Below are 14,530 nucleotides of genomic sequence, written 5' to 3'. Positions count from 1 at the left end.
AATCCACACAACCATTATTCAAGATCAAGCCCCGACGGCCCTTGAAGAAAGTGTTCATCCGTTCATCAACTGTTCATCCTTAGATCAAGCCCCGACGGCCCTTTGGATCAACAACTCATCCACAAATCTACATCTTACGGAGATCGAATCAGAGGACCAAATTAGAGAGATCGTAACCCCAAAATCATAAACACAAAAATATTATTTTGTACACGTTATTCTGGTTTCTTGTTTCAAGGAATCTTTCGTGTTCACAAAGGGTTTTATGAAAAATTAGAATCAAGGACATTGACAATTTGATCGGTTATGATTGTATTTTTTTGTTCCTCTGTTTTGGTGCATGAGGAACTTAATCACTTAGGTGTCAAACGAACAAACCGGCTAGCTCTTTGCTGCCGGTTGATGCGGTTGTGATTGCCACCAGGTTTAAGATCGTCTTTAGTAGTTTGTGTTTTTAAACCATTTTCACGTCTCAATTTTTACAGTTAATTTTTACTTTTATTTTTCAGACTACTCATTAATCTCGGACTACTAAAAAAAATTATTGTTTTTGGGAACATCTTTTTTACGGTTTTTCTTTCTCTCAATTTAGCAATTCGATTAAACAAATCAAAAGATAAAAAATGAGAGCGTGTAGAGTGACAATGCGAGTTCAAATATCAAATTACGTTTAGATGATTCTTCTTATGACCTGTTAGTTTAGCGTCATTTACTCTTTTTTTTACATTTGACTCACACAAATGTAAAGACACTATATATTTGTAGTGTGCTTGATACTAAATTGTGATGACGACAATATTTAATTGAGGCCCATCATAGAGAAATAGCTTTGTAAATTACAATATCCTATCGTTAAACATATATGAAGTTTCATATTTGATTCAAGCAAGCATAGGGATAGAAACTCCAAAAAATAAAATATGCAATTCCCAGTATTTCTGAAATATTTTTATTCCCTCGTGTGAAGTCAGTTTTATGTACATGAACAAAACGCATTACAATTCAGCGGTATACATCTTCTGATGTCTTTATTTCCAACAATGCTCTCCAACAAACATGAAATATTGCAAAGAATTTAATTTAAAAAAATAATAATCTATATGTATATATATTTATATATCTTCAGCTGCTCGTCCAGCTTCCATCCAAATTTTTACCCCGCTTCTGTTCTCAGCTGAGTCCCCATGCCTGCAAACCAGCAGAGAGGTTTTTACTGTTAGTTTTCACCGTAGAACCTTGCAAAATTTGAATTCTCTCACAGTAATTATAAACTTACTGTGTACGTATACAAGTGTTCAAGGTTCGATCACGCAAAAAACGATATACGTATGTACATGCATGCACGTGAACAAGTTTGTAGACATGCATACGTGTGTATACGTGCAATAGGATTTCTGTTTGAAGACTAAATAAGGAGGAAAGGATTATTTACCCGAATTCGGCCATCAGAAGTTCCAGTGACCAAAACGTCCTCATTGGCATCAAGAGCCAAGCAAAGGACCTTGCAATTGGTACCAGTTTGTAGGGTGTCTATTCTGTTCTGCTTATTCCTATCCCATATTTCCACGCTTCCTCCTTTACCTCCCAAATAAATCAGTTCCGAGCTTATGGCCATCGCCCGCACTTCCAATGTGGTCGGAAGTGATCCAACCAGGTTGGAGTTTGCAGCATTCCATATCTTCACATGGAAATATAAATCGAACAGTTCAGTCAAATGGAAACAAATGGGTTTTATGGAAATTCCATTTTTTTTATTATTTTGTTATTTTCTTGAGAGTTTCTTCAAGAAACCAGGCGTGGTAATTATGTTCTGAGGGTACCTTAACAGCTGCCCCATCCGCGGAAGAACTGGCTGTATAGATAAGTCCACTGTGAACTTGAATGGCGTGGATAGGGTTTGATTTCGTGAGTAGTTTCCGAGTGCCATTTTGAATGGTACTGAGTGTTCCCGTGGCCAAATCAATCTCCTGGAAGTTTCACAAGTTTGGTTATCAGTACGGTGGGAGAAATAATTATAGCTAGATTTAAACTACTATAACTTCAGAAAGATCGTACCTGAATACCATTGTCATTGCATCCACAATATAATTTTCCATGTACTAGAGCGAAGCACCTCACATGTTTACTTGAATTTAACAATTTGGTTCCTCCATTCCACGAATGAACCTGGTACCGAGTAGCACACGTTAGTTACAAGGGCATGCTACTTTTGCCTTGTTGGTTAAATTAATTTCGTCGGCAACCTAAAAGCAAAAGGAACTAAAATGATGGATCAATTATGACCATCTCTTTAAGTACCTTGACACCGGTACTTTGTGGAATGAAGCAAGCGAGGCTATTCGTGACGGCTAAACTATGAATTTGATCCTTCATGTCGTGTACTTGTACACAGTACATTGCTTCATTGCTAATAGACCATACCCTTGTAGTTCTATCGAGCGAGCCACTGTATAAAACTTCCCCCGATTGCAAAATTGCCAAGCTAGTAACTGCCTTTGTGTGTTCTCGAGTTTCTTGGATTAGATGAAGAACGCTACCTTTACCCGTCCATACCTTCAAAATTTGAAAGTAGATTGCCATCAAAAGAAATTCACATGGGATAAACATTGTTCTGAAAAATATGAAACCATATATAAGAATGTGTGAGACCAAGAATTTAGTTACCTTTATAGTTCCATCCGAGTGGCCCGAAAATATTTTGTCCTTGAAGCAAATGACTGAAAGAACCTCTCCATTCTCGCTGCAATCTACTTGAACTAATTCTTTATGATCCCACAGTTCCTGTTGTCAAACATGAACATAAAATTCTGTCATGGCCCTTCTTCTTCCTGGAACAAGGTACAGTATACAAGATTGCAATGAACTTACGGCGCTAGAGTCTTGCCCCTCAGAAAATAGTTTTAGCAATTGAAATGCCAAGGGAGTCGATCTCTTAAGCTCTCTCAGGCCTTTTACGATATCCTTTATGGAAGAAGTTACCTCTTGCATCCCCTCTGAAATTCACAACGTCAAGAATACATAATTTGTCCAAGATTTAAAGTTATTATAGTAAAAAATGCCTATGAACTGAAATCCAAGGGTGACCCGTTCTTACCAGGATCTTGGCTGAAGCTGGTCAACGCAAGCATAGAGAGGGCTTTGTCATCGGTGTCCTTGGCAGACTTGAATATCGACATGTAACGTTTGAGCAAGCAGACGCGGGCTGCTCCACGTATTCCTGTGTCTGGAAGAACATTGAGCATGTGTACGAGCCATGTGGCTATCACAAAGCACGCTGAACATAATTCCGCATATCTGCTCTTCAAGCCTTCGGCTAAAGCCTCAAAAAGTAGACCAAACTCATGGCTTGCTAAAACAAATGCCATTTTTCTTTCCCAATTATTAGCCGCCTTCTCTTCCTCCTTTTGTTGTCAACCAGAAAAGGAAATTGATAAGGAAATCGATTGCGGAAAGAAGATCAAGTAGCCTAAACGAAGCAAAAGAAAATAAGGAAATGTTAAAGCCAAGTAATGCAGTGCAAATCTCACAAGAGTTTCGTCATCTCCAGAAAAATTGCTAAGTTGATCCATTCGCACATGATTTTTGTAACTTTTGTCAAGGCCAGCACGCTTGAGAAGGAAAGCCCTGGTGAGAGGCTTTCCGGATGTGGTGAACCTCCCTTGCAGCGACATAATTGTCTCAGCAGCAGCAATTTGGGCAGTAGGGAAGTCCGCATTTCTGAGACATGAGATGAGCGTGTCTATTGCCTCTTCGCGGTATATGCTCATCTTTCTCGGCTCTGCCTACAAGACAAACCCAGTAATCATTAACTGACTATCTAGTACAACTGATTCACCAATGTTTGTAGTTAAATGCAACATGACTACTTCATGCAATTAACAATCGTACAATTTGATTGAATCGATTAAATATTTCGCGAAGATCTATAATAGATGAACGATTAGAGAGAGTTTCAAACCAGAAGATCGAGTTGAAGTAGTAGACCGGCCACAATAGGACACTGATCTGGAGGGGTAGTCTGCAGATAAATAAGAAGGGTGTGCATTGTGCTGAGAGAGCCTTCATCCTTTATGATATGCAGGATTTGTTCATTAAATGTCCTTCTGTCTAACACAAAGATTTAAATTTGTCACACTAGCTCAAGTTGTACAATCATCGAAAAATTGGATACAACACAAGCGAACTTGAGAATTGAGATGTATATACCTGTTTAATTTAACTAACTCGGAGAAAAAGTGAACTATCTCAAACTTTTCTCCATCACTTACGCTGACAAAGCTATCCAAAACAGGAGCCAGCTCAGCTTTATCGGCTATTGTGTTCCTGCACTTTCCATCCTGCTGCATACATCTCAACATGATCCTAACTGCTGCAATCCTCTCTTCGGTCGATTCAGATTCCAAACTTCTAATAATTGTTTCAAGCGCTTTTTCAGAAACCACTGTGTTAACAATCGAAGAGGCAATACCCTCTTCACTGCCACCAAGAATCAGCCCAAGTAAAACCACTGCAGCTGTTCTCGGCTTTAGACACATGTTAAGCAAATCATCGTCTTTCCTTTTGATAACCAGTAAGAGAGACTCCACCATTCCCATCTCAATTAGGTTCAGGATCGAATGCCTCAACAGATATATCAACACCACAGCCTCCATCAACCCCTTTTTAAAAAGCGCCACAATACATTCAACATCAGAATCAACGCGCGTTAGCGTCTGGATCACAGCATTGTCTCTTGACCCCAGCTCAGACAGGAGAAAAACTGCAGCTAACAGAACCCTGGGATCAACAGAATTGAAAAGAACCTCCACAAAACCGTTGATCACTGGAGGTCTCGTGAGCAAATTCTGAATATCCCATTCCACATTTGCCTCCTGCCAGAACCGCTCAATTTGAAGAACAGCCATTTCAGACTCCTTGAGAATTTCTGACATACAAAGGTTGGTAATTGCGAGTCTTAACTCGCCAACTGCGCCATCAAACCCACCTTGGGTTATAACACTGTCGGGAGAAGTTGAAGGCATTATGGCCTTCACAACAGGCTCAATCAATGGGCTTGTACTCTCCGATTGGCTCAACACTGCACTAGGATTCTGTTCTTGCCAGCTTGCAATAAGCCTTTTGAGCACATAGTTGGTCTTAGGCAGTTGAGTGCTCTGCAATTTCTGGCGCGTAATTGGGCACGTAGAGTTCCCTCTTTCGATCCACTCCTGGATCGCTTTTCGCTCATATGTCTGTCCCGTCTCAAGTGTCACAGGATCATCAAACAAAGTGCTAGTAATGGGACACACAAAATCCTTGGGAGGTGTATGTACTTTTCCCCCAACAGAATTGTTATCACAATCTGCCATGATCAGCTGGTCTGGAGAACTAACAAACAACAAGAAATCCCAAATTTTACAAGAAGAAATCGACAATGTGATGCTAATGTCTGATGCTTTTTCAATACTTTCAAGTACCAAATAGATATGCTCGAAATCCAAACAGGTTTGATGGGTACATACCGGCTCGATTCTGCAGAAATGGGTTGCTTTAGCTTCTTTATTTGGCTCTGTGTAGCCTCAAACAATTCCATTTCTCTGTTGTTTTCCTATTAAAACTCAACAAACAGCCCACACATATAAAACAAAAAACATAAAAATTAAACACAAAAACAAACATAGTAATATCAGACCAGAGTTTATGTTCTGTGTTGTTGTAAACATCGGAAAAATTGTTACCTCCTCAATTTCTGCTCCGTAATCCAAGGAAGAAGAGGAGTTTACCGAAATATCCTCCAGGAAAGACTCTGACTCGGAATCTGAAGAATTCACATTGGGCGAAGATTTCAAGTTCCAGGAAGGTTCCTGTTCCTGGGTTTTGAGGATATTGCTGATTGAAACTCTTTGAGGATAAAAAGGTGGAGACTTTGGTTTTCTTCTGCTGCTGAGTACTTCAACTGGTCTTTCTGCTTCAGCCCATATTGGCTGCGGAGGTTTCAAACCAAACAGAGAAATTAGAAGTTGACGCCAAATGTCATGTTTCAGAAGAATCTGCACACTGTTTAGTACGTCCAAAGACATGTTTAGTCCTAATTATGATTATCCCAATTGGTTTGTTTGTTGTTATGTGACTAATAATATTCATGCAATACCTAACATTCTTGTAAAATGTTCTAAATAATCCAATTAATATTAGGGTTTTGTGATGTGTGTGTGTGTGTATATATATATATATATTTCTTTAAGATACTAGCTAGGTAGGAATTACTATAATGAAGGCTTTAGGTGATGATAGTCATTTGCAATTGTATATCGTTTCTTTTGGTTACACTTGCTTAATTTCAACGTTTCGATGAAATCTAAATTATCTAATGCATGTAAGTTTGGTATCATACAATTTTTTTTTTTTTAAACAAACGATATTATTGGAGAGAATGTGACTTTAGTTTCACAATGGGCTAACAATAATGAAGTTCAAATTTACTTTTGGTGAGAATCAAATTTAAGATCTCTCACTTACAGATGAAGGAGAATACCACTAGATCACTTAGAAGTTTACTTAGTGGCCTTAATTATTTGCTATTTTATTTTTATTTTTTTGGTATCATACAATTTAACTAAGCATTTTTTATATACAGCAGCTATGTTCTAAAACTTTATATATATATATATATATATATATATATATATATATATATTATATTATACTTTAAACTAATTCAAACTGCGAAAGAAGAATTTAAACTTAAGTTCATCAGAAGATTACATATGGTATAGCTACGTTCTGCTCAACCGACATAACTTGAATTAACTCAATGCATGATAAAAAACCCGTTGGGGTTTGGGGAATGGAATCTCACAACAAATTAGATACCTAATGATAATCATTAGGGTTTGGATAATGACGTTTTGCAATAAGTCAAATCTTTTGTAATTTTTTTCGTTTTGTATTGGTATCATGTAAGTTTGCCAATTCTCAACTCTATCCAACCATGTGCCAACAGCTGGCAGACCCCAGACTATTATTAGCCTCTTATTTCGTTGGTTTGACAAAGTCAAAATAATCTGCCAAGACAAAAACTTACTTGTTTTAACATTTTAATTAGCAAACGGCAAGACCTAGAAGAAATCATGTTTGAAAATTAGTCAACATAAAATATCAATATTAATAACAAATAAAAATTAGAAAATTCGAGCGTAGTTAAATTAGTTAAAACAGTATGTTACTTTTTTTTTACATTTACTTCAAATCCCCTCTTATGTCATTTATTTCAGATTGAATATCACTCGAATGAATGAAATACAAATGACGTATAATTAAAGTTGGAAAGGAAGAAAATAATTCATTACATTATACCGTCCGTTTTGGAATCCGGGTTCCTCCATTTTGATCCCTTGTTCATCATCATCATCATCTCCATTCTTGACTTCGTCAAGTCCAACAACTCTCTTCAAAATCACTGCGGGCAGATCAATCCGTCTATTCGCATCTTTATTTTCAATAACTTGTTTGAAATAATTACTAAAAACCCTGCAATTTTCATCAAGAACTTTCTCGTAATTAGATTCCAACTCCTTTAGCTCCGAAGTCTGCCCCCCACTCATCTTAGACAACGATTTCGAGCACGAAAACACGACGGACATGTCGGATATAGAACAGTCGTCATTTTCATAGCTAATGTTCGGGGACAATGTTGGTAATATTTGTGATCTTTGTTCGTTGTACCAATGGACGACAGGGAGGAGGTGGACTAGAAAGAGCTCTTCAAAGAGTATGGGGGTGAGTTCCGTTCGGGCGAATGAAGGGTCGGTGTGGAAGATGTCTAGGAGGCTGAGAGCAGCGTCAATGGGGCGTCTGGAGAGACCGTAGATGAGGGAGAGGAGGAGGGAAGAGAAGAGGTTTTTGGGGGTTGACCGGAGGAGCTTTTCGGAAAGGGTGAGGGAGGAGGCACAAATGGCGGGGCTGGTGGTGGAGATTGCGTTTTCCAGGGTTTCCGCGGCCAGGTTTAAGGGTTTGAGGGCGGCTTGGGAGGTGGAGGGAGAGAGTTTACGGCGGAGAGTGGAGAAGAGGTGGCGGCGGAGCTCGGGTTGGGATAAGGTTTTGGAGATGAAGGTGGCAGTGTGGCCGAGGATTTGGGAGGATGAGGCGGAGGTCATGGTGGCGGTGGTCATACGTTATTCACACTCATGGTAGTGTTAGTGTTTTAGATTAGGAGGAGGTTTTGGGGGGGCTTTTGGTTTGGGCTTTAGCTTTTTTGACGGAAAATAACTGTTTTTATTTTACTGGCTGGAAGCGGCTTTGGACGGCTGAGACAGCTACGTGGAAGGAGGAGATTGGTCATTTAACATGGCGTTTTCAACGGTGGTGAAATGCCGTGGCAAATTAGCCGGTTTTTGGATGAAATTTTGGGACAGTCACGGAGGGCCCCATGTATAAATAGAAATATGCCGCCCGAGCCGGCTTGCACTGTTTATAGCACTATTTCCATTTCTTGTGAAAGGGTAAACTGGATGGCCATATATCTAAAGTACTTTATTAATCTTCTTGTTCTTCTTCCATTTGTCAGTGGAATAAACAATTTGTGACATGTGGGATTCAAAGTGCGGCGAAACCTTCTGCAGACTGCAGTTTAATTAAGAACGAACACGGTTTAACTTTTTACATATATCTTATAAGAAGTTATTTATCTTTATCTTTATATTACATTCTAATGCGTAACATACATAACTTAAAATATAAAGAAAATTGTCCGTACACCTATTGAATATTCATTTGTTTGTAAGAAAATAACTTCCTAAACGATGATTTGTTTGTAAGAAATAATGACTTGTTCCATAAGGAGCCAACTGTATTCCTTTAAGCATTCTTATAAACTTCCGTAAATTAAAGACAGACATTCATTGGTTCACGAGCACTATGTTACCATGAAATCCAAAGTTGTCTAGGCTCAAATAACAGACAAAAAAATACCAAAAACTGAGCTTCGTTTTCACACCGCATAAGAAATTCACACACACATGTATATATATATATATATATATATATATAAACCTCAATTATTCCAAATTACAGTCCACCGATCAATGGAAGTGTGTCGTTTTATGGTGAAACTATGAAGACAACAAGGCAACGAATCTGAGAACAACATCAACTGCATTTTGAGCTGCCAATGACGCAAAGGTGTTGGCTTCATTGGAGAGAGAGGATCCTCCGCCAGCCAAATCAGAGAGAGCTCTAATTACGATAAACGGTGTGTTCTGCTGGTGACATACAAGAGCCACTGCAGCACTTTCCATGTCTATTGGGGTGGCATTGAATTTGGATTTCAAGAATTCTCTGTATGCACTATTGTCAACAAACACATTTGCACTAATCCCCCCTTGGACTGCCACCACTTTGGGTGTTCTTGGAAGACAAGTTGTATTGACACAGCTCCCCAACTTCAAACCCTGTGTTGAAAATATAACTGACAAGTTACTAAAACACAAAACGAAAAAGCCCAAATCATGATTTTAGTTCTTGTAGTTTTAGTTAAACTCCAACCTGATAGCTGTAGTTTTAATTTTGTTGACTTAATCTCTGTATTTTAGTGACTGATGTCATTCAACAACAGTAGCTTAATTCTGTCTATTTTCTTCGGACATAATTAGCTCGCGAGTAACGTAAACTGGACTTGTTTGGGGTGCAGAAACACAGCACACATGCCTTTAATAAAATGCTAATTTTGCAGAAAAAATTTGCACAACCAAGCTATTGTTTTTAAATTGCAAAGATTACTAAGCTATGACGATTAAATTGAGACAACTGAAACTAGGGAGAAACTAAAGTGGAATTCGCTAAAACTGCGTGGAACAATATCATAGTTTGGGCCAAAAACCTTAATTTCATATTTTCTGTAATTAGTGTAGGATTCAATATAACAAAAGTATAACAAACAGAAAAGTAAATTGGGAGATGATGCCAATTACCTCTAGTTTCTTGGTAAGTGAAAAATATTTGTGGTTGACTGGAACCCAAAAGGCATGTTGCCTAACTTCCGGAGTGCCATGGACTGGGAAGGTCTCTTCTGGCTGATACCATGCACTGTTCAGGAGATTGGGAACAGAAGTTCCAACTTTGGTTTTGTTACTAAAATCTGAAAATTTTATGTAACCAACTTCTCTTGTGTAGTCTCCAAATGATTCTAAGGACAATTCATCATTAGGCCCATCTCCAAACCTCTGCATGCATTCAAATGACAAAAGAAGATATTAAAGTTGGTCATATTTACTAAAGACCTAGCCACCAATTTTTCCATTAATTGGATATCCAATTAACTGGGATTAAAAAAAAAGATTACCAAACAAAAGCCAATTTCTAAAGAAAATTAGTGTTTTATACCTGCCAATTCCAAAGGCCGGTATGAGCCCAAAATTGAGGGATGGTGACATCTCCAATTTGGAGTTGGGGATCTGCATTTCCTGCAATTCCATAGTGTACAACACCTTTCACCTTGAATAGGGTTTGTAGTAATTGAGTTGAGATGCCTGCATTGAGCTTTTCACAGGTTTCTACATCAATTTTTTTGCAACAGGTTTCCACGGAAAATACTTCAATAATATTGAATGATACAGGAAGTAAACGGTTAAGATTTACACTAAAAGATTTAATAATTTCGAAAGTCGAATCTAACGGATATAATACACTCGTAGTATTGAAGCCGGACCCAGTTTCTACATCATTTATTAAATACAATATCTATGATATGCACTGACCAAAGAATTTAATTAAAGTAAAACAGATGGTCATCTTCATAATTAAACATACCATGCTCAATCCAGTCATAACAATTATAACCTTTTTGTCTTCCAATCGTCCGATTCGAAACCTTCTTCCTGTCAAATTGAGTATGTAGAATTCGGTCCAAAGTTAATTTTCTTTCAATTACAATATTTTATGTATTTATAAATTTCAGAGCAGAACGTGCAAAGACAAGAAAAATAACAACAACAAAACTTATATATACCATGAGCTATAACAATAAACATTTTAGCAAATGATACTGATTTCCGCATACTGATTTTTCTCCATATACACTCTTGTTTATTTTGGTCCCTTGGATTGAATAAATAAATTAATTAATTAAAGGACAAAATTTCAACAAAGGTGCAGAATAAGAAAATAGTGTGAGAAATCAGTTTCTTTTAGGAAATATATGTACAGAGCACTCAAAGAACAGCCATGTACTAATATAAACTTAATGAATATATATATATATATGTGTGTGTGTGTGTGTGTGTAATTTTATGCTTACCAGCAAAATCCAAATACGGTAGCTTCTGATCAGCCACAAAGCTTGTAGATTGAAGAAGTGGGTTCATCTCAAAGAAATTTGGTACTACAATGCCCAAATATGGACCCTCTTTGTTTATTCTATAAATCTTGTTCATGGTACTGTGAGAAACTGCACCATAGGATCTACTGCTAAGCCCCAAGACCAACACAAGAAAAACCATCAACTCCATCCGCAAACGGCTCTCCATCTCCCTCCTTCCCTCCATCTAAACTGGTCTAATAATTAATCCACAAAACTTGATGACCCTTTGCAGACTTGCAGTGGAGAATGGTACATTTATAATCAAGAAATCATGAGAGGTGGTTTGAATCAAGAAATGTGAAAACTATTAACTTAAGAAAAATATCAAGGATGAATATTCTTTGTATTATTTTGTCTACGTATAAAAAGGTCGACACTAGGAATCTTATGGTTCATTGATGGATGTGCGAAGTCAACACACAAACGTATTATAGTTTGATTCAACCTAAATAAAAGTGTATGTATTAGAATTTGATTGGTTTGATTACTATTCAAACAACTCACACCACGCTGTGCACCAAGGTACATGGAGCGATTCTTGGGTGGCACATGACATATGTATACAATCAATTGTTATCTCCCTTTTTCACAGTGATACACTAATATAACATAGTAATAATAGATGTCGTGTCTATCTTATATTGATGAGAAATTATGATACGACAATTTTTTCAACTATAATGTGTTGAGGGAGATTGTTTTGAATATAGAAAGTATTTCACCGTACAACTTCGGTATCATATGAAGCAACAACGTGCCTCATGTCATATGATATGCATGTAAAAGCAGCGCCGGTAGCCTAAAAAAATACATCTATGGGAGTTCAAACTTGAGTTAGAGATTCCAAACCTTTTTTTTTTTTTTCCTTCACTTTTCACTAGACTATCCCCTTGAAATTGACATAATGAAAGAGATAAACACATACAAATAGGATAGAACCAATGTTCTCAATTACATAAAAGGTGCTTAATGCGGCATGTATTATGGCATCACCCATAGATTCGAGCTGATTGGTAGATTAAACTACTTAGCCATACATTCAGCTAGATGGATTAACATAGTTTTAGGATCCGACTTTTCAAATCCCGTTTGAATGGCTAGCTGTTATCTTACTTTCACATTTCAATATGAATTTTTGTTGTTAATAGAAAATTTCATTCTAATCTTTGGCAAAGATGACTTTTAGATTAAAATCATGAGTAAGGGGAAATTATATTCACACACCCCAAATGACTTCTCCCACATCTTTTTAATTTTTTAATATTTTTCTATCAAGTGTTAGTAATGTGTAGAAAATATTAAAAAATTAAAAGAGTATGTGAGAAGTAATTTGGGGTGTGTGAATATAATCTCTCAAGATCAAAATATAATTTTAGTCTCGTCATACATTAATAACCTCATTTATTAATTACATTTGCATTTTTTTAATTATCTCTCTTTTTCTTCCTAATTTTAATATATTAATTTCATTTCATTTATCGTAGTATATTTTGTTGTAAACATTTAGATAAACTAATTTTGGTTATACAATATATCTCGATGTACTGTGTTTTCTTCATTTAGGTACATTAAATTCATTATAATACATTTCAGTGCATACATTTAGGTACGCACATTTCGATACATATATTTTGATACAAATATTTAGATGCATAAATTCAATATAATACATTTCGGTGCATACTGTCACATCCCAGCCCGGGACGGATCACTTCCCGGGCCCGCTCCACCACCATAGCACGATATTGTCCGCTTTGGGCTTACCATTCCCTCACGGTTTTGTTTTTGGGAACTCACGAGCAACTTCCCAGTGGGTCACCCATCATGGGATTGCTCTAGCCCCCTTATCGCTTAACTTCAGAGTTTCTACGGAACCCGAAGCCAGTGAGCTCCCAAAATGCCTCGTGCTAGGTAGGGATGAGAATATACATTTAAGGATCATTCACTTAGGCGATGTGAGATGTTACAATCCACCCCCCTTAGGGGTCCGACGTCCTCATCGGCACACTTCCGGCCAGGGACTAACTCTAATACCAAATTGTCACATCCCCGCCCGGGGCGAATCACTTACCGGGCCCGCTCCACCACCGTAGCACGATATTGTCCGCTTTGGGCTTACCATTCCCTCACAGTTTTGTTTTTGGGAACTCACGAACAACTTCCCAGTGGGTCACCCATCATGGGATTGCTCTAGCCCCCTTCTCGCTTAACTTCAGAGTTCCTACGGAACCCGAAGCCAGTGAGCTCCCAAAAAGCCTCGTGCTAGGTAGGGATGAGAATATATATTTAAGGATCATTCCCCTGTGCGATGTGGGATGTTACACATACATTTCGGTACACATATTTAGGTACATTAATTTAATATAATACATTTTGGTGCATATATTTCAGTACATACATTTCGGTACTAACATTTAAATACATTAGTTCAAAATAATACATTTGGATACATACATTTAGGTACATTAATTGAGTCTTTCAAGTTTGAAGAATGTTAAATAAAATTAATAAATTAAAAAAAAAACTTTTTTTGTTCAGGAAATAAATAAAATTTGTATTTTAATAAATTTAAATATTTAATGGGAGACGTTAAATAAAATGCATGTTAATTATTTTGAATTAAGGACACATCAAAAGACTATAATCACTATGTAATCTAACACCAGGTTTATTTTAAATTTCATTCTTCTTGAAGGATTAAAGTTAAAAAGCCCCTTAATTTAATAACACTTGAAATATAATAGGAGTTATATCATAGTATGAGCACCCTTTCTTTTTTAACAAATGATAGCGTAAGTGGGTTAGATAGTTAAATGTTAGGAATGAGGATAATCAGTAAGAATCAAACTTTTACCAAAGTGCGTATGCATTATTGTTTTCTACTATTGTAGTAAAGCGCTATTTGTATAAATATTTCTATCTAAAATTAAAAATGATCTATTCAGAAAACGAAGAAAAGTTGCTAAGACTAGTTGAGATTAAGATTAGTCACAGTGACATGATTAATTAATTGACCAATTAGAAACAAAATAAATCAAAATGTTGAAGACTATTCAAATTCTTTGATTGAAGAACTCTCTTTCCTTCTATTTTCTTCACCCACTTCCCAATGGTCCAAAAAACACGTGGATGGGAGGACTTTTCGTTACGTTACAGTTCGTAACTAAGGTATAGTCAAATGATGACCATTCTTTC

The 14,530-nt window shown here is 37.0% G+C and overlaps 2 protein-coding genes across 3 annotated transcripts; both read right to left on the bottom strand.

Annotated features, from left to right (window-relative positions):
• Positions 1 to 933: 933 nt before the first annotated feature.
• LOC137737853 (putative E3 ubiquitin-protein ligase LIN-1) lies at positions 934 to 8,218 on the bottom strand. Its single transcript, XM_068477424.2, has 14 exons — positions 7,329 to 8,218; positions 5,718 to 5,963; positions 5,502 to 5,587; positions 4,207 to 5,367; positions 3,959 to 4,103; positions 3,528 to 3,782; positions 3,095 to 3,401; positions 2,869 to 2,993; positions 2,665 to 2,781; positions 2,299 to 2,553; positions 2,056 to 2,166; positions 1,821 to 1,967; positions 1,433 to 1,678; positions 934 to 1,188 (listed from the first exon to the last, which is right to left on the bottom strand). Exons 1-14 carry the CDS (start codon positions 8,148 to 8,150, stop codon positions 1,171 to 1,173), a joined length of 4,041 nt encoding a protein of 1,346 aa, XP_068333525.1. The 5' UTR covers positions 8,151 to 8,218; the 3' UTR covers positions 934 to 1,170.
• A 553-nt stretch (positions 8,219 to 8,771) lies between these two features.
• On the bottom strand, positions 8,772 to 11,651 carry LOC137707576 (Phosphorylase superfamily protein). Of its 2 annotated transcripts, XM_068446478.2 has the most exons (5): positions 11,273 to 11,589; positions 10,786 to 10,853; positions 10,360 to 10,515; positions 9,948 to 10,199; positions 8,812 to 9,428 (listed from the first exon to the last, which is right to left on the bottom strand). In XM_068446478.2, exons 1-5 carry the CDS (start codon positions 11,517 to 11,519, stop codon positions 9,090 to 9,092), a joined length of 1,062 nt encoding a protein of 353 aa, XP_068302579.1. In that variant the 5' UTR covers positions 11,520 to 11,589; the 3' UTR covers positions 8,812 to 9,089. The 2 variants fall into 2 exon arrangements, with proteins under 2 accessions (XP_088542283.1, XP_068302579.1); XM_088686157.1 differs by lacking the exon at positions 10,786 to 10,853 and having other exon boundaries at positions 8,772 to 9,428; positions 10,360 to 10,505; positions 11,273 to 11,651.
• Between the last annotated feature and the right edge of the window lie 2,879 nt (positions 11,652 to 14,530).

The sequence above is a fragment of the Pyrus communis genome, chromosome 15, assembly GCF_041283825.1.
Source record: "Pyrus communis isolate YQ-2024b chromosome 15, ASM4128382v1, whole genome shotgun sequence".
NCBI lineage: Eukaryota > Viridiplantae > Streptophyta > Magnoliopsida > Rosales > Rosaceae > Pyrus > Pyrus communis.
The sequence above is the reverse complement of the archived record's forward strand: the minus strand, read 5'-3'. Positions and strand labels throughout refer to the sequence as shown.

Excerpts from the sequence above, each read along its gene's own strand:
- LOC137737853 (XM_068477424.2), bottom strand. The coding sequence starts at position 8,150 with ATGACCACCGCCACCATGACCTCCGCCTCATCCTCCCAAATCCTCGGC. Across the intron at positions 4,104-4,206 it reads GAGTTAGTTAAATTAAACAG|AAGGACATTTAATGAACAAA; the intron begins GTATATACATCT and ends TGTGTTAGACAG. Across the intron at positions 3,402-3,527 it reads CTGGAGATGACGAAACTCTT|GAGGAAGAGAAGGCGGCTAA; the intron begins GTGAGATTTGCA and ends TGACAACAAAAG.
- LOC137707576 (XM_068446478.2), bottom strand. The coding sequence starts at position 11,519 with ATGGAGGGAAGGAGGGAGATGGAGAGCCGTTTGCGGATGGAGTTGATG. Across the intron at positions 10,200-10,359 it reads CCGGCCTTTGGAATTGGCAG|AGGTTTGGAGATGGGCCTAA; the intron begins GTATAAAACACT and ends GAATGCATGCAG. Across the intron at positions 9,429-9,947 it reads CACTTACCAAGAAACTAGAG|GGTTTGAAGTTGGGGAGCTG; the intron begins GTAATTGGCATC and ends TTTTCAACACAG.